The 19544-nt window shown below is 34.0% G+C and overlaps 1 protein-coding gene across 3 annotated transcripts in view; it reads right to left on the bottom strand.

The window, feature by feature from the left end:
- The window catches only part of LOC126889288 (cholinesterase 1-like), a 148618-nt gene that overhangs the window by 75979 nt on the left and 53095 nt on the right, over positions 1-19544 (bottom strand). For all 3 annotated transcript variants that reach the window (XM_050657414.1, XM_050657412.1, XM_050657413.1), the window contains exons 2-3: positions 11234-11398; positions 10556-10687 (exon numbers count right to left, since the gene is read on the bottom strand). In XM_050657414.1, the coding sequence (XP_050513371.1) occupies positions 10556-10687; positions 11234-11398 (297 nt within the window). The remainder of the gene's footprint in view (positions 1-10555; positions 10688-11233; positions 11399-19544) is intronic.

Below are 19544 nucleotides of genomic sequence, written 5' to 3'. Positions count from 1 at the left end.
TTTTTCAGTTTTTCGATTAGGTACCGTATCTTAATCTGACGATTTCGAGTTTATCTAAGGATAGATTTTTTTTCGGACCCGCTTAACGAACTCCCCTGTATTAAGAGCCAAAACGGTAAAGTTACATTTATCGGGTACAAGGTAACTCCCCTTGAGATTTTCTGACGCTCTCGAGTAACTGCAAAAATCCCCGCTTGGGCTCCCCTACTGTTAGAATAATTTACATTTCCTACCTACATAAATATGTTGATATCAAAATATTTTTTGGTACATACACGTTTAATGATTTTGTCCTTGCTTTTTTTATTTGAGGAAGCCGCTAAAACACTATATTTTAGGAAGACACGAAAGGTATAAATATGCAAAATAGTTTGTATAGAATACTAATAACTTATTTTATAATTTTTTTCTTTATTTTAGTTATTTGAAATTCGCGTCGAATAACATATCGTACTGTACTTTCGGTTGTAACTCCTAGGTCAAATTTCTCATCTGTGAGTTATAAGCCCCCATTCGACGTCTCATGTATTATTCTATCTGTTCTAATAACGGAGTATTTGTGTTTACGAACGGACAGACAGACATGTATAATTCAAGGCTTTCATATATTTTTTTATTTAGCTAATGCCTCGACAACTAATGGCCATTGGCATGATAGGTACGGTGTTGAGTAAGTGTCTTGTTACTTTGCAAAGTCGACGTCATGGTCTTTGCAAAGAGACGCTAATTGTATCCGAATGTCTGCGGTCCCTCCGGTGAGGCTTTCATATTTAAATGCTGTAAATTGGATGAAGATGAAATAAAAAAAAAAGAAATACTAACTGCCACTATAGTGAAGGGCGAGGCAAGGATGAGGTTACATAGACTGAAGGGAAATCAAAGCAAAATTGCAGTGGGCAAAGAACACTGAAGCATCAATGCAAAGCATCATAAATGCAGGGATCCGATATAAGAGATGATAACAGATAATTCAATCCCCAAATATAAAATGGAAATACCTTTCCAGGTGGAAATAAACTCCAGGGAGGTATTGGGAGATCCTGGTAGATATCTGAAGTATGAGGGCTTCACCAGGTATACAGGTGGGTCCAAAACACAAGATGGCTCGGGATCAGGAGTACATAGTGAGGATAAGGGCTATAACGGTTCCATCCCACTAGGAGAATATACCTCTGTATTTCAGGCAGAAGTATATACAATCCTGCACTGTGCACGGATGAACAGATTGAGGACTTGTACTAATAAGAGAATCAATATCTGTTCAGTAAGCCAAGCGACCTTGAGAGCTTTAAAGAACCCAAGGATAACCTAAATGCTTTTATGGGAATGCCGCGAAGAATTTGACACCCTGGCGGAACATAATGAGGTAAAACTTATTTGGGTGCCTGGACATTAAGGGGTCGCTAGCAATGAGAAAGCTGACGAACGTGCTAGACGAGGATTAGCAACGAGATACTTCTGGGAGTGCCCAAAAGCACAATCAGAGACCAATTAAGAGGCTGGATACGAAGATAACACAAAGAATACTGGGAAAGAATTCCCACGCAAAAGCATGCGAAGAGATTTATACCTCAGATATGCGCAAAAAGAGCTGAAGAACTGCTCAAAATGAACAGGAATCAGCTCAAAATCACTACAGGTTTCCTAACTGGACACTTTCCAGTAAAAGGACACCTACATACGATAGGACTATACAATGGAGATATCAGTTGCAGACTATGCAATAGAGATACCGAGACATTCAGACATATATTGTGCGAGACCAAGTCCGAGAGTATATGGCACTTACCCAATGGACCTTTACAGGCTAGTAAAGGGCACTTGTATATTGGATCCGCCTACTTCGCTGCTACGTGTTCTCGGTCTTACTTTATGGTGTCGAGTCCTGAACTGTGAATAAAATCGATCTAAATCGCCTTGAGGCTTTCGAAATGTGGTGCTATAGAAGAATTTTAAAAGTTTCCTGGGTGGAGAAGATTCAAAACTCCATAATACTAGAACGTCTCAGCAAGACTACTGAGATCATAAAAAGCATCAAGCAGAGAAAGCTGGAGTACTTCGGACAAGTAATGAGAGGTCCCAAATATAGGTTGCTACAAAATATTATGCAAGGAAAAATAGCAGGCAAACGCGGTCCAGGACGAAGAAGAACCTCATGGTTGAAGGACTTGCGAGATTGGTATGGTGTTGATACAAGCATGCTATTTAGGGTGGCAGTGAATAAAATTAGGATAGCTATGGCGGTAACCAACGTTCTAAAAGGACATGGTACATGAAGAAGAAGTCATGAGAACAAATGGAAGAAAGCACAATAAGCCAAAAGACTGCAGTGCGACCGGGCTGCATGCACGGACGGCTTCCAGAAGGAAAAAAAAACTGCCACTATTAACGATACTCTTTAAGCTACAATATAACCCTATTAAAAATTATTAGTTGAATTTATTTGCGTAGCACTTTTCTTAAACGGCTTCCGAATTTCGGCGATTTTGTGGAGCGCTGTGCTAATACTATAAAAAAAATTATATTAATTTATGATATATGTAAATTTGTTTCCATATCATTATAATATTTCGTATTAATTTATATGCAAACCGACCTTCAAAACAAGTTCTCAAAAGAGATTTATAAAATTTGCCTGATCAAGAAAACACAAAATAATAATATGCGGTATAATTATTCGTACAAATTCGTACAAAATTAGACCCCCAGAAACTCAGAGACCAAGAGTTTCTTCCAAATTAAAAAAAAAAAAACACGTCAATTTATACTCGGAGGGGGAGACGGATTTTCGTGCCAAATTCATACCCTCAAATGTAACCCCATACTGCCCCGCATCAACCGCCAGTTTTTTTTTAAATAGCAAGTGTGATCGAGTGGCACATCATTTGAAATGTAATTTTTTTTTATCTACAAGACACCCTATTTTTAATTTACTTAATAACTGAAGACAATTTTGGATTTAACTAATTTATTGGTTGAATATCAATATACAGGGTGAGGCAGATAAAAGTCCTATTAGAAATATCTCGAGAAATAAAGGAAACAGAATCATGAAAATTGGAATGAAGGGGTTTTGAAGAGTGATCTATTTAATGAAAATATTTTCGTCTATTTGCTACTTATTTAAGTTGCTTATAATTTCGTTTTTTTAAATGGGACACCCTGTACATTTCTACATTTTTGGATTCTCTTCGATGTCTTCTTTCTTAAAATATTAGGTTTTGTAATATTATACAGGGTAGTTTAAGGATAATTACGTTTTTTTCTTAATTTCGTAGCAACATTCACACCCTGTAGAATTGTATTAGTTTGACATCAAAAACTCTATTTATGTTCAAATGGTTGTTAATATAGTCTATTATTGTTATTAATTGTTAGTATAGCTAATTTTTTAATTTTAGTATACAGGGTTGGTCGAAACTCGGAATGAGTATTTTCTGAGTTTTCTTAAATGGAACACCCTGTATTTTAGTATTGTAAGAGAATGATATTTTATGGTACTTTTTTATTTCTTAAGCATTCCCTATACCTAACTGCTTTAAATTGTGAGTTATGTGTGATTCAAGCCAAATATTAATTGTAACAAAAAATGCGTGAAATTTTATTAGGTTGGCCGTGAAAATATTCAATCACAAATAATTTTTCGGAAATGAATACATATTAATATAGACTGATCCTTAAAATTAGCAGTATTGGTTGAGCTATCAAAATAACTACGTAATTAAGATTGTTGGTTCAATTAACAATTAATCACAAATAAAAGAAGTTAGGTATAGGGAATGCTTACGAAATAAAAAAGTATCACAAAATATCATTTCATTACAATACTAAAATATAGGGTGTTCCATTTAAGAAAATACTCATTCCGAGTTTCGCCCAACCCTGTATACTAAAATTAAAAAATTAGCTTAACTAACAATTCTTAACAATGGTAGACTATATTAAAAACCATTTAAACATAAACAGAGTCTTTGTTGTCAAACTGCTACAATTCTACAGGGTGTGAATTTTGCTACGAAAGTTAGAAAAAAACGTAATTATCTTTTAAACTACCCTGTATAATGTTACAAAACCTCATATTTTAAGACAGAAGACATCGAGGATAATCCAAAAATGTATAAATATACAGGGTGTCTCATTAAAAAAAACGAAGTTATAAGCAACTTCCGGTATGACCGGAAGTAGAAAATAGGTGAAAATATTTTCATTAAATAGATCACGCTTCAAAACCCGGTCACTCCAATTTTCATAATTCTGTTGCCTTTAGTTCTCGATATATTTCTAATAGGCCAGTTATCTGCCTCACCCTATATAATATTGAGGTGTTTGCAAATATACGAAGAGGCTTTGAAAATAGACTGTATAATTGTATGGAGTTCAGAGAATGTTATTTCGAACATTTAAATAGTTAATTTGATGACATTTTATGTTATTTGTTATTAATGACGTTCAATCAATAAATTTTTAAATCCAAAATTATCTTATCCGCAAATTAAAAAACCATGGTGAGCCACACGACCACACTTGATTAAAATGATTAAATGATTAAATTGAGTAACATCTATTTTGAGTTAAATAAATTACATACATTCTTCTTTTTGCGTCAATTATTTTAATTCAAAAACTATTTTTTGGCCACCCTGTACAAATAATGATGTTAATGTTTATATTACTGAATAGAGAATTGAATCACCTTTCAAATGAGCTACCACATGACCCCTATTCCCATTTAAAAAAATCATCGATGATGCCGTTACGCCCAAATCGATGACGTCACTATTATGTACTATATGTCAAAAAATCATAATTTAAAAATAAAAATCGACTTGTCTGAGCTTTAACTCTGAACATATTTAAGTCATGAGATAATAGACCGTTTCCACACTTTACTAATGCACTGTATAATATACAGTGAGCACGTAAAGGTTGGAATAAATTCATTTTCTCATGAATGGGCGATTTTGGAAAAAAATCCCGAAACAGGTCAATTTTTATTTTTAAATTACGACTTTTTCGCAGATATATCATACTAGTGACGTCACCCACCTGGGCGTGATGACGTCATTGATGATTTTTTGAAATGCGAATAGTGGGCGTGTGATAGCTCATTTGAAAGGTAATTTAATTCTCTATTCAGTAATATAAACATTAACATAATTATTTATACAGGGTGTCCAAAAAAAATTTTCTTGAATTAAATTTATTGACATAAAAAGAAGAATGTATGTAATTTATTTAATTCAAAATGCATTTTAGTGCTCTTAGAGTACAGAAAAAAGTGTTTGAAAAAAGTATTTGAAAAATATCCATTGCTTTTCGCTTAAATCAAATGTTCAAACTGTCAATGGGCAGGCGGGTGGCTGCTTTAATATTGAGTTTATGCAAAAAACAATATTTATTTGTCAAATAAACATTTTTTCCTGTTTTCTGATAGCAGTAAAATGTATTTTGAATTAAATAAATTACACACATTCTTCTTTTTATGTCACTAAATTTAATTAAAAAAATATTTTTTTGGACACCCTGTATAAATAATTACGTTAATGTTTATATTACTGAATAGAGAATTGAATTACCTTTCAAATGATCTATCACACAACCCCTATTTTCATTTAAAAAAATCATCGATGACGTCATCACGTCCAGATGGGTGACGTCACTAGTATGATATATATGCCAAAAAGTCGTAATTTAAAAATAAAAATTGACCTGTCTCGGGATTTATTTCCAAAATTTCCCATTCATGAAAAAATGAATTTATTCCAACCTTTACGTGCTCACTGTATACACCGTTTTTAAGCGTCAATGTTCTTCGGTAGGGATCTATGGAGGAGTATCACCAAGCCGTAAGCCCTTATCCCTTGCCGTATCGCTCCTCCATAGGCCCATGAGACACCAGTTTATTCCAGACCAAGTCGTAGATTATATATAGAATTTTATACTACGACCGACGTTGGCCTTCTTATTTTTCAAATGACCGGGCTGCAAGGGCGGATCCATTACCGATTTTCGTGAGGGGCCATGAACTTTTTTTGGGGAGGGTACCGGGGGTCTGGGGGTAATTTTAAAAAAATAGGTTACAACGCCGAGTTTTAAGGTACTTTTACACACTTTTGAGTTTCATTAAGACATTCAAAATTTATCGTTATTACAGTATTAGTTAAGACAGTAGCGATTCCTACACATTTCTTTGAATCCAAGTGAAGTTCTTTCAACAAGTTTAATACTGTTTTTCCCAATGTTTCTCCTGTCAGACCTTGTTCTTCCCCTATTTCTTGATTTCCACTAATTATTTTTATGTTCTCATAAGAGTCAATGACCGTCAAAGTCTTCACGAAAGCTGTTATTGTGTATGTATCTCAAATTTAGAGAAAGTTGTTCCACATGGGATACGTCGCGTCCTGATTCATTATTTTATTGAATTATTTCTTCACCACAACATGTTATCAATTGATTTTGACTGGTGCTACTAATGTATGTTGCTCAGAAAGATGCTGTGGATAGGTGTTGTTTAATAGTCTTATTTCCTGATGCGATTTTAAACCTTAACAATTCCCCTCATTGCTAGCTCCAGCATCTTCATCCAGAAGCAGGAGGCCATCATCATGATGGCCTCTTAGAGGAATATTTTGTCGTCCTAAAAACACTATTGACTCGACTATATTAGTGTTTCTCTATTTACATGTATCTGTTTAGACCTCTGAAAATCTATCTGGTTAATGACTGACTTTGCGGGTTGCGATAACTCTGTAGAAAATCCAGCCCAATCTGAACGCACTTCTTGTGGTATGATGTTTTTTCATCGGTTTGTATGGCTCCGTCTTTGCCCATGAGTTTGGCGAGAGATATTAAAGGTTTCATGACAAGGCTTTGGGCTGTCATTTCTTTATTGTGATCATATTTTTCATTAGAAAAATAAAACGCAATACTTGTAAAACAGTCCCTTTTGACTGTGAGAAAGTACCAACCAACTACTTTGTTCTAAGTGATCGTGATCCAAGTAACGCTTCATTTTTTTTTATTCTTTGTGTGTACAGAATACAAGAATAAAAAACCGCTAAAAGCCGTAAAAATGAGTGGCGCATAAAATATTCCAGCTACAAAAGATCTGATATGAATATTACGTGGCGCGAAAATGGATTTTCATTTGATGCAAAACAAAATTGTAGTTTTATTTTAAAATATTTTTCCATAATATTTGCTAAATTTGAAGTAAACGCGCCACAAAAGAGTAATTTTGATACAGTTTGAATTTTGAAACTCTTTTGTGGCGCGTTTACTTCAAATTTAGCAAATATTATGGAAAAATCTTTTAAAATAAAACTAGAATTTTGTTTTGCATCAAATGAAAATCCATTTTCGCGCCACGTAATATTCATATCAGATCTTTTGTAGCTGGAATATTTTATGCGCCACTCATTTTTACGGCGTTTAGCGGTTTTTTATTCTTGTATCAGGAGTTTTTCAAAGTTATTTATAAATTAAATGTATGAAGTTGAATGCAATGTTCCTCTATTACACGTCAAGCTTTATAAATGGTCACCTTTGTTGCATTATCTCCCAAATGATCTAGTGTCCATCGAATGTACACTAGATTTTTTTTTATTCGAAATAGATTGAAAAAAAATTGAGATGGCCGGTAAATGAAGTCGGATTGCCCGTTGCCAGATCAAATTTAGCGTCGTAACCACTACAACTACATAAACCATTTCGGGAATAATCGTAAATTGGATTATACTTTTGTAGCTTAAAAACTTCTAAACGGCTTAACCGATTTTGATCAGTAAACATGAGTTTGAAACGTATTGACCAGTAGTATCTGATGGATCTAAGGTCAAGTATGAAAATTGAAGCTACTACAGGAATTATTGAGCTTGAGAAACCTTTTTTCCCACAAGAAATAGATTTTATCATACTTATGAAGCCTATAACCTAAAAAATTCAAATTTTCCGGGATATGAGGTATACACCGTTAAATTCGTCTGGTGTACTTCTATAAACGCTAAGTTATTGGCGCAATTTGTAGGTTGAAATGTTGAGTAATTGTCGAAAAACCAAAATTTTCAAAGTTTAGTTTTTCAGTTTTTCGGCTATACTGAGCCGTGTGTATGTCTGATTCTGACGGCTTAGACACCATTTAAAAGCTTAAGTCAACACTATTAATTTGATGTATTTGCGGTTCTCCTGGCTCTTCTTGATCCGAATATATATACCCCCAAAACATATGCCGTTTTGTACCTACCAAGTCCTATAGCTGGCTTATGGGTGGTCAAAAGTCACAAACTACACCGGTTCTAAATCGGCCCTGACCCCCTCTTCAAACACAGAGGAAAAATATCAAATCGGTTTAACTTTCAAACACACATACATATATATCCACAAACATTTTCCCTTTTTTAAATAAAAATTAAGTCACATTTCTAAGCCCTATAACTTTTGAATGGTATAACCGATTTTCAAAATTAGACATGCTTTGGAAAGGTAATGATCAGTACTGTTAGAAGCCGCAAAAGTCGGACTTAAATTTTTGAAGTTTTTGGGAGTTTTGGGGACCAGAACGAAAAACAGACCTAAATAGGAAAAGCCGTAAAATCGACACCCTTGGACCAAAATGGATGGTTGACATATGAATGGGTGAGTCTTTTTCTGAACTTAAAGATGAGAGTTGGCACAATTTTCAATTCAGTCAGATTTAGAAAATTGAAAATTTCGTGTATATAATAGTGTCGCGTGTAGGGGGGCGTATTTCTGCGCCACTGGCGAGAACTGCCGTTCTCTGGTAATTTTTTCGATATAAAACTAACAGCTTCGATAACCAATAAATCGAAAACTATTAATTTTATCAAAAAAATGTATAATGAACATTTTTTGCTTATAATTAATATTTTTACCAGCATTTGCGGTCAAAATATAATAAAAAATTTCCACCCTCGAGATGAGGTGGCAACAACCCCATGGTAAAAGCGTCTTTCGGCATCATATAGATTTTGATCCTTGGACTATCCACTACTTATTGTCAAATTTTCAAGCAAATCTATCCATTCTGTAAAAATTGCGAAGTGAAAAATTTCAGTTCCTGGACTAATTATACTTTTGGAGCTATATAACTTCTGAACGGTTTACCTGATGTTGATCGCTAAACATGAATTTGAAACGTATTGACAAGTAGTATCTGACCAGCATCCAAGATCGAGTATGATAACTGAACGTATTACAGGAATTATTGAGCTTGAATAACCGTTTTTCCCGTAAGAAATAGATTTGATTATACTTATGAAGCCTATAACTTAAAAATTCGAATTTTCCCAGATATGAGGTATACACCGTTAGACGCGTCCTGAGTCCTTCTACAAACGCTCAGTTATTGGTTTAATTCGTAGGTTGAAATTTTGAGTAATTGTCGAAAAACCAAAATTTTCAAAGTTTAATTTTTCAGTTTTTTGGCTATGGCGAGCAGTGTGTATGTCTCAGCTTGATCGCTTAGGCGCCACTTGAAAGCTTAACTCAACCCTATTGATTTGGTGTATTTGCGGTTTTCCTGTCTTTCCTTGAACCTAAGATATATACGCCCAAAAAATATGCTATTTTGTATCTACCTAGTCCTCTAGCTGGCTTACGGGTAGTCAGAAGTCAAAAATTAGACCGGTTCTGAATAGGCCCTCACACCTTCTTGAAACACAGAAAAAAAAATTCAGATCGGTGTAACTTTTCCACACACATACATACATACATACATACATACATATCCACAAACATTTTCCATTTTTTAAATAAAAATTGAGTCATATTTCTGAGCTCGATAACTTTTGAATGGTATAACCGATTTTCAAAATTAAACATGCGTTGGAAAGGTAATGATCTGTGCTATCAGAAGCCGCAAAGGTCGGGCTTAAATTTTTGAAATTTTTGGGAGTTTTGGGGACGAGAACGAAAAACAGGCTTTAAATGGGAAGGGCCGTAAAATCCACACCCTTGGACCAAAATGGAGAGGTAACATATGGATGGACGAGTCTTTTCCTAAACTTTAAGATGGGATTTGGCCCAATTTTCAATTCAGTCAGGTTTAGAAAATCGAAAATTTCGTGTATATATAGTGTCGCTTGTAGGGGTGTTGTGCGCCACTGGTGAGAACTGTCGTTCTCTGTGGATGGAAATTGATACGATTTTGATGGTTGCCAAGGTAATTCTAACAATTGGCACTTTGCCATACAAAACATCCTATGCCATTCTTGAAGCTTGCGTTGTTGCTTTTGTTTAATTCTAGTCTAGAAAACATATTTATCCCCTGTTTTGTACATATATATTATGTAATTGAAACTAAAAACATTTGAACTGAAACTATTTAAATTTATATTTCTTTAAATTTCCAGAGGGGGCCATGGCCCCCATGGCCTCCTCTCTGGATCCGCCCTTGGCGGGCTGGGGCTCGAACCTGGATCGTATATCCACTAGATTTATCGATCGAGCGCGCCTCTGCCCACTGAGCAATCTGACCGACGGCTATACTTATCGGCTATTTTGTTTATTATGAATATTACAAAAAAGCTATACTTACCACAGGCGTATAAACGTTAATCAATAAACAATCCTCACTTTGAGGTAAATCAGTGGGAATTGGTTGATGACAAACTCTCGTATTGCTTGTAGCATTAATAGTTCCCGTCCATCCTGGATGTGCTTGAGGTACCTGTAATTTTAAAGTATAAGCATTGTATATAATATATTATAGTGTGAACCGTTGGTTTACAAAAAAACATTTAAGCAAAAAAACGCCAAGACAGGATTTTGAAATTTAGTTTTGATTTTATTTTGAATTACCGAAATTATGATGATGTCAAAACATGTTCAAAGAAGCACTAGAAAACATAAATGGTGAAAGAAAAGGTGGTAGTTTTTCAAATAGAAGGCATTAAAATCCAAAAAGTTAGACTGTTTCCAGAAACTATGTTTAATTTCCTACATTAGGAATAAAAATTGGTTATTAGACTACCACATCAGCAGTAAGCAATCCTACATCAGCTCATCTATCAATATCCAGCAATAAAAAAGACATGTTTTGGACAAAAATAATCAAAATTATTCGCTCCAAATGCCAAAAAGAAAACTTTTGCAATGAGTAGATAGTAGATACGGTCCCTTATTCTGTATTTAAAACACAAATAAAAATCTCTAAAATTCAGAGCCCGCATAATGTTTTTATAATTTTAGAAACAAAACTTTGAAATTCGTTTACCTTAAACCGTAGTTTGCCTACTGGTGGTGCAGCGTAAGGGATGTCCTGGAAAGCATAATAAGTATTCCCTTTGGTACTCTGAAGAGTATGTCCCCTAACTTTGCCTTCGTGACTAGCTAATTGAACAACTAGATGGTCATTTGCGTCTTCTAAATTTGCGTAGTCCTAGAAATAATAATTACCATAAATACGACAGAAAACCGATACCATTCAAATAAAACTTTAATTATAAATACTACTAAGGGGATCGGTACATAGTTTTTGCTCCAATGCTATTTAAATGGGATTTTCGAATCATAAGAACCCTACTAAATATTTTTAAAAAATTTAAACGAAAAATGAAAGATTACGTTATTAGCGAGGGCCGAAAGTCTCTGAGAACTTCTCTAATGTTTATTTTAATAAGTTACAGGGGTGAAAAACTAAGAGAAAATTTATTTCAAATTTTTAGATTACAGTTTTGTCATAGTTTGTCCTAGGCCAAACTAGTCTGTCCCTGAACTCAAATCATCCGTCATTATACCAGGTAGAATGACAGATGAGGTGTCAAATGAAAGCTTATAATCCAAGGATGGTACTAAAGGTGAGAAATTTGACCTAGGCTGTCTGTCCATGAGACCGCGAATATAACTCAATATTATTGTGTGTTTTTTACGAATAATTATAATTTTAATAAAAATGATTATTTTTCCAATAACAAAGTAGGGTAAGCAGTACAGTGATTGGCACCCTGACAGTTATTGGCACTGTTTAATAAAAACGTAAATTATAAGAGTTCTGTGTTACCGACGAATGATTTCAAATCATATGTTGGTAGTTCGTACTTCTCTTATTATAGTGGTAAAGTTTTAGAGGCTAAGTTGGCGCTACTGTTTTTCAAGGTGACGTTGCTGGTGAAGCTCTCCACAAATAAGCTATTTGTTCGTAAAACTGTTAGGGATTTTGGGTAAGTAATTAAGGTCCTTCTTGTAGAAAACAACACTATTTTGTTTACGCTATTACTTTTTGATATTATTATATGTTCACTTTCAAGAATTTGAGGCAATTCCAAAGCTTTTGAGGTTAGAAATTATATATTTGTTGGGTGTTAATAACTATACATAAAAACTAGCATTAAAATAGTAATTGGCATGCTCTGCCAATAACTGAAATAAATAAAGCTGTTTCTTAAATAGTTATTAGCACACCCAATATTTTATTTTTATTTATCCAAAAAATTGTCAAATTTAAAGAGGTAATAATTTCTAGACGTTCATTTAAACAATGATATTATACCTACCTTATAAAATTAACCCAAGCATTTAATATAATGTGTATATTAGCAATGGAATAATTTTAATTTATCTTTATATTTTTACAGATTTTTGAACTTAAGTTGCCTAAAGTCAAAGAAGGGTGCACCTATAAACGAAAATACACTGAAAACGATGTAATTAAGGCCCTAGATGCAATTGATAATGGCCTGTCAATTAAAGCTGCTGCGGAGAAATTTGGAGTTCCCAGAGCGACAATCCAGTTTCGTCAAAGTGCAAAATTTAGAAACAAAACAACTTTTGGCCTTAATCCTATCTTAACCATGGAAGAAGAAAAACTTTTGGAGAGTTGGATAATAAGTAGCCACACAAAAGGATTTCCAAGGAGGATTGAAGATGTAAAAGCGTCCGTTAAAGGTTTTCTAGCCGCTTCTGAGAGGAAAAATCCATTTCCGAACAATTATCCAGGTGAAGGGTGGTATCGCGCATTTCTAAAGAGGCACCCTAACATAACCACTAGGACATCCGAGGCCGTGTCTTCTGCAAGTTCAAAAGTTGCAGAATCTGACATACGAAAGTGGTTTCAGGACATAGAAAATTATTTAAGGGAAAAATATTTATTAGAGGTATTGGCAGATCCCCAAAGAGTTTTCAACGGCGATGAGACTAATTTTATGCTGCCTTGGAAAAAATTCTGTAAATTTTAAAGAAAATGAAGAGAAAGTGGCCGATGAAGACATTATCGATTCTCATGTTCTAACACTAAAAGAATTTAAGCAAATAATAGGGGATGACAAACTTGCGCTAATAAGACAATACTGTGAAACAAAGGATACCAGTAATGAACTTACTTTGCTTTATAAATTATATCAATCGTTCAAGTCATGTGCGGAACAGAACGAAAAGAAAGTTGACGAATTGAGTAAATGTGAAGACATTCAAATAATATCAGATCAAAAAAATGAGAATGAAGATCTGTATAATGATTCGGGTTTATTTGTGGTAAATGATTCAGCACGTGATAAAAACTTAGATCAAAGTGAAAACAGATTAGGCCAGGAAAATGACAAGGAGCAATTGCATAACGCTTCATTTTTATTTGCGGTAAATGATTCTACATATGGGGAGAACTTATCCCAAAGCGATATCGAGAATATACCAGTTTTGTTTGAAGGACCAGAAAATATTGTATTTGTGCAGCAAAGCGATAATGAACATGATAATGAAATACGTCCCATGAAGGCAGGGGATGTAACGTCTCTTAATTGTTCCTTGGAAGAATATCTAACTTATCCCGTCACACCCGAAAGAAAAATCCAAAGAAAAGTAGAGAAACTGCCATTTGTTTTAACGTATTCTTTGTGGAAGCGAATGCAAACAAATAAGATAGAAGAGAAAAAACGTGTAGAGAATGAAAAGGAAAACAAGAAAAATGCCAGACTGCAAAAAAAGCAGGAAAAGGAAGCTTTAGCGAAAGAAAAGAAAAGTAAAAAACCTGGAAAAGCAGCATTAAAAAATATAAAAGAAACTCAGTTTAAAATGAATACGGACCAAATTAATATAATCTCAGATGTGAAAGTTGCTTCTGGAAAACCTGGTTATGTTAAAGACCTGTTTAAAGGGGAATTAGAAATAGAGAACCGTGAAAAAACCATCAAATTACAGCCGTTCGGTGCGACTAACAACGCAATTAAAATAGAAAATTTACTTAACGACGAAGTAACAAACGCAGACAATAATAATAACGATGAAAAACAACCAATTGTGAAGACTAATAAGACTAAATTGATAAATAAATGCGCAACAGGTTTATGTGAATCTGTAAATCCCTTTACCAACACTATCGTAACAAGAAAACTATGTTTCTTCTGTACTGGCGATATTTCCACAGTAAATAATGGAATAAAGTGCGGCAATTGTTTACGTACATTCCACATAAACTGTATTTTAAAAAGAGAAATTACAACAGCTAATGTTTTGTATTACTGCAATGTATGCCGCAAAAAGTTAATGAATTGTTAATTTTTAAGTTAATTTTTGCCAAACATTTTTAAGATTGTGAAGTTTTATTTAAAATAAAGCTTAACAATAATCAAACTATTTTTTCTAATTAATCCTATTCGAAGTAGAGTATATGCCAATGACTGTCTGATAAATGCCAATAACTTGTACGGAGGTGCCAATCACTATCACATTTGACAATTTAATAAATTAAATTGTTTTGCTAGTTTCACATTAATTTGGTGTAAAATTCTTGGGGGGGGGGCTTCGGTAAAGGATGCTTCAAACTATCAAATAAAAAATTCAGAACTGATTTAAATCGACTCAAAAAAATTTATTATAATAAAAGCCAGCAAATATTCCTTAATGTGCCAATCACTGTCCCGTTTACCCTATTTGATTCAATTTATTATTTATATTAAGCCGTACTAGTTCGCTAAATTACTTTCTTCTTTTTGGCTTTTTCCCATTATGAGTTTGCCGTTTTCGTCTTCCACAGCACTCTATTCTCTCAGCTGCCATCTCTGAGGTGTCTATCTATCATAGCATTTCCTATGTGAATTTTCCATCTCACAGCAGCTCTTCCTCTCCGTCTTCCTCTCCGCGGGTCCCAGTCCAGTAATATTTTCGGCCACCTGTGCTCCGGCATTCTTTGTACATGCCCGTACCATTTCAGGGCTCTACTTTTACTACCACAACTTTTTTGTAATTGAGCATTCTACTTCTATTCTGTTTCATATTGCTTCTGTTCTATTCTATCCTACCTGGTAATTTGTAAACACCTTCTCATAAACTTCAATTCATTTATTTGTTTATTAAGCGCAACAGGCCTTGTAGGCCTAGGGCTAAAATGTTTACATTTCTGATTACATAAATAATATAATAAATAACTTAGTATAACTTACATAACTTATAAAACTTGTAAATTTTATTTAAATACACTTCAGTCTTTTTATACACTCCTTCACAACCTCTCTCCATCTCCTTCTGTCCAATGCTAGTTCTTTCCATCTCTCAATGTTACTTTTCTTCAAGTCTTCATATACACTGTCCTTCCATCTTTTCCTTGGCCTGCCTTTCCTCCTCTTTTGTATTGGTCTTCGTGAAAGTACCATTTTTGGCATTCGTTTACTTCCCATTCTCTCTATGTGCCCCAAGTATCGTATTCTCTGTGCTTTGATCGTCGTCGTAATCGTTGGCTCTTGATATAGTTCTTCCAATTCTTTATTGGTTCTACTTCTCCACTGACCTTCTATTTTCACACCTCCATATATTGCTCTTTGCGTTTTTCTCTCCCATCTTTCTAATAGGTCTGTTTCTGACTTTTTGAGCACCCATGTTTCACTTGCGTATGTTACTGTAGGTCTGATAACAGTCTTATAAATTATTATTTTTGTTTTTCTTGATACGTATTTGGATTTCAATAATGTGGGTAATGCTCCATATTTTTTATTTCCTTTAGCTATTCTTGCCTTTATCTCCCCTTCTTCATGACCATTTTCATCTATTTTGGCTCCCAGATAAATAATTTCTTTGTCTCTTTTGAACGAGTATGTTTTTTCTCCATCTATTTGTACTATGATGTTATTCTCTTTTTCTTTTTGGATCTCTCCCATTATCATATACTTTGTCTTTTCTTCATTTATTTTAAGTCCGAATTTTTTGGCTTCCGTTATTATGTTTTTCATTAACTTTTGTAGTTCTTTTTTGCTTGTTGCTAATAGCGTCAGATCATCTGCAAATGCTATGCATTGGTGGCCGTTTTTAAATATCGTTTCTTGCATGTTTATTCTGCCTTTCCTGATTATTCCTTCCAATGTTAGATTGAATGCCATTGTTGATAGTGGGTCTCCTTGTCGTAATCCTTCCTTGGTTTCAAACTTTTTGGATGTATACCCTTTCCAAGCTATTTCGTTTGTTGTGTTTTCCATCGTCATCTTTATCATCCTAATAATTTTACTTGGTATCCCCAGTTCTTTCATCAGTTCGTACATCTGCTGTCTATTTACTGTGTCGTAAGCCTGCTTAAAGTCTATGAACAAAGCATATAGTACTGTTTTATGTTCGTAACAGGTAGTCTGTATTTCTTTTAAGGCAAATATTTGGCCAGTCGTTGATCTGTTGTTTCTAAAACCTGCCTGGTATTCCCCCAGTATTTTTTCCGAATAATGACTTAGCCTTTTTCGTATACTTTGTGCCAAGATTTTGTAAACTATTTCTAATAGTGCGATGCCTCTGTAGTTTTCGCATAGCATTCTATCACCTTTTTTATGTATAGGGCATATTCTTGCTATGGTCCACTCTTCTGGCATTATTTCTACTTCCCATATTGTTTTTATCAGGTCATATATCTCTTTCTGTAGTCTTTTCCCTCCTGATTTTATCATTTCGGCCGATATTTCTGTTATTCCTGGGCTTCTGTTATTTTTCAAGCTCTTTATTTCGTTCTTTATTTCTTGTTCTGTGGGTATTTCTATTGCTATCTGATCATCTTTAATTTCATGGCTTGTTTCCTTTTGTACTTCGCTCTTATTTAGCAGTTCTGTGAAATAGTTTTGCCAGTTTTCCATTATTTTTTCCGGCTCATTTAGCAACATACCTTTATCATCTCTCATATATGGGTTGTTTTTTTGATATCCTCTTTCCATTTTTTTTTGCTTCCTGGTAGAATGATCTTATTTCTTTTTTTTGAAATTTTTTCTTCTATTTCTTTCAGTTTGTTCTCATTGTATTTTCTCTTTTTGCTTCTACATTTTCTTTTCATGATTTTTCTCAATTCTCTGTATTCTTCTCTAGTGCTTTCTTCGTCATTTGTGAGATTTTTGAGTCTTACTTTTCTGCTACTTCTTGACATTCTTCATCATACCAATCTTTTGGTTTGTGTTTTCTTTTGGTTTTCGCTAGGATTGCTTTACTTGTGTTCAAGATTGCTTCTTTGATATTTTGCCATTGTTTGTCTGGGCTTGACGTTTCTTGTTCCCTGATTAGTCTGTTTGTTATTCCCTGTTCATACTTCTTCTGTGTGTTGTTATCTTTTAGTAGTCCTATGTTGAATTGTTTTCCAATTTTTTCCGTTGTTTTATTGTTTCGCTTTATGTTATGCTCGATTTTGTATTCTGCTCTCACCAAGTAGTGGTCAGAGTTACAGTCCGCTCCTCTCATGCTCTTTACATTTATTACATTGTTTGCATGCTTCTTTTCTATTAAAATATGGTTCATATTGGTTATTCAACGTATAAAACTTCAATTCAACTGTTCGTATTTTATTTCGTATTATTGTTGTGACTGGCCATTCTTCCGCTCTTGTAGGATAATATTAAACACTGTGCCCTGAAAAATCTTTTTTTGTTTTCTTTAGTTGGAGTGCTTTCGTGTTTTTCCCCGGACTATTTTCATTTCTATATCTTTCATACAAGTGCAATCTCGGTTTATCATTTGCCCTAAATACTTAAAAGTCTTACAACTCTTAGTAGTGTCTTCTAAACTTAACGTAAATCAGCCACCAATCTGTAATCAATTATGTACTTTCGACTAGATTAAATTGGTTTAGACTAGGCTAAACTAGTTTATCCTGATATAAAAACATACACTGCAGGATAAACTAGTGTGGCCTGAAGTGTGTGTATTTATATCAGGATAAATTAGTTTGGCCTACGACAAACTAGTTTGGTCTAGGCTATACTAGTTTATCCTAACGCGCTTAGGACAAACAAGTTTGGCCCAGGCCAAACTAGTTTGTCCTGAAATCGGCTTTGGCCGGTAACATATTATTGTGTTTTCAATTTATCAATCAAAAGCAAAATGAAAATTAAATTAATTTTTTTTTTAAATAACGCGGGCACATAAATTTGATACACCCTGTATATTGAGCTGTAAATATTTATTAGAATTTAGTTTGGATGTAAGTGGATTTCTCTTTTTAATGAGCTTTCCGATGAACCATTAAAGACTTTTGTGAATAATTAAAGTGAAAAGGACGATGTATTTAGGTTTAAAATGGAGAAAGTTTGTTTACTACGGAAACTATAGAATCCACAGCTGGATGTAATTATCATTTTCGAGAAAAGTGGTTTTAAAAGAAAGTTTGGAATTTTATTATCTTTGTTCAACACGAGTAAATGTTGTATAGTTCCCCGAAAGTAATTAGGATGGTCGGAATAATTTTGAAAAAGACTGTTTGTTTGTCGAATGGAAAAGATTGTTTATGATTCTTGGCAAGTTGGAAGGGGAAAAGTGGTTTGAATGATTGAGAGAGTTTGAAAAAGAAGTCACTATGTTTTTGGCATCGCTGAGGAGCAGTTCGACGTTTTCGTGAATAGATAGTTAGCAAGTACCAGTGGTTTGTTTGATAGTGGAGAATAGTGTTGAAAAGTGGAACGAGAGACAGATCAAATTGAGACGAAATACCTCTTTGATTCTGTATTATTGTGAGAAGGAGAGCAGAGAATTTTTGGAGTTTTGTTTGAATCGAGTACGTGTCAAAAGAGGCCCGGCTTGTTGGAGAATTGGTGCTGGTATGCTGACAGTTTTGAAGCTGGAGAACGGAGAGGGCTTTGATGAGTAGCCTTTAACATAGTCAACGAGGGAGAGCTGTTTTGGGTCACGAGAAGACATCAGAGTGAGTGAAGCAAAAGGTCAGTCAATTTATGTGAAAGAGATTTTTATATTCGGAAACTAAATTTTTGAGTAAAAAGCATATGAATTAAAATGCCAATATTTCAAAAAGTAAATAGTAAATATAGGTAATCTTGCGAATACATAAATTTGTTTTGTTTAGTTTGTTTTACCAAAGTCATCGGGAATAAACCGATAAATTGTTTTTTTTTAACTAAAATAAATTTAAGTGGTAAAAGTTTCATTCCACAGGTTTCAGATTTGATAGATTTTAGAGTATTGATTTTGATAAATAAAAGACAATTCTGTATTTTTATTTTAATATTTTGCTTTATTTCTTTTCCCTATTTTATCCCGATTAGGATCAACTGAGAGATACTGAACCCACGAGAGAAGATAAGTATAACTTAAGATAATTTAGACATTTTCTTGATATTATAAAA

The sequence above is a fragment of the Diabrotica virgifera genome, chromosome 8 (assembly GCF_917563875.1).
Source record: "Diabrotica virgifera virgifera chromosome 8, PGI_DIABVI_V3a".
In the NCBI taxonomy this organism is placed as follows: Eukaryota; Metazoa; Arthropoda; class Insecta; order Coleoptera; family Chrysomelidae; genus Diabrotica; species Diabrotica virgifera.
Note: the sequence above shows the minus strand (reverse complement) of the source record. Positions and strands in the feature narration are given on the sequence as shown.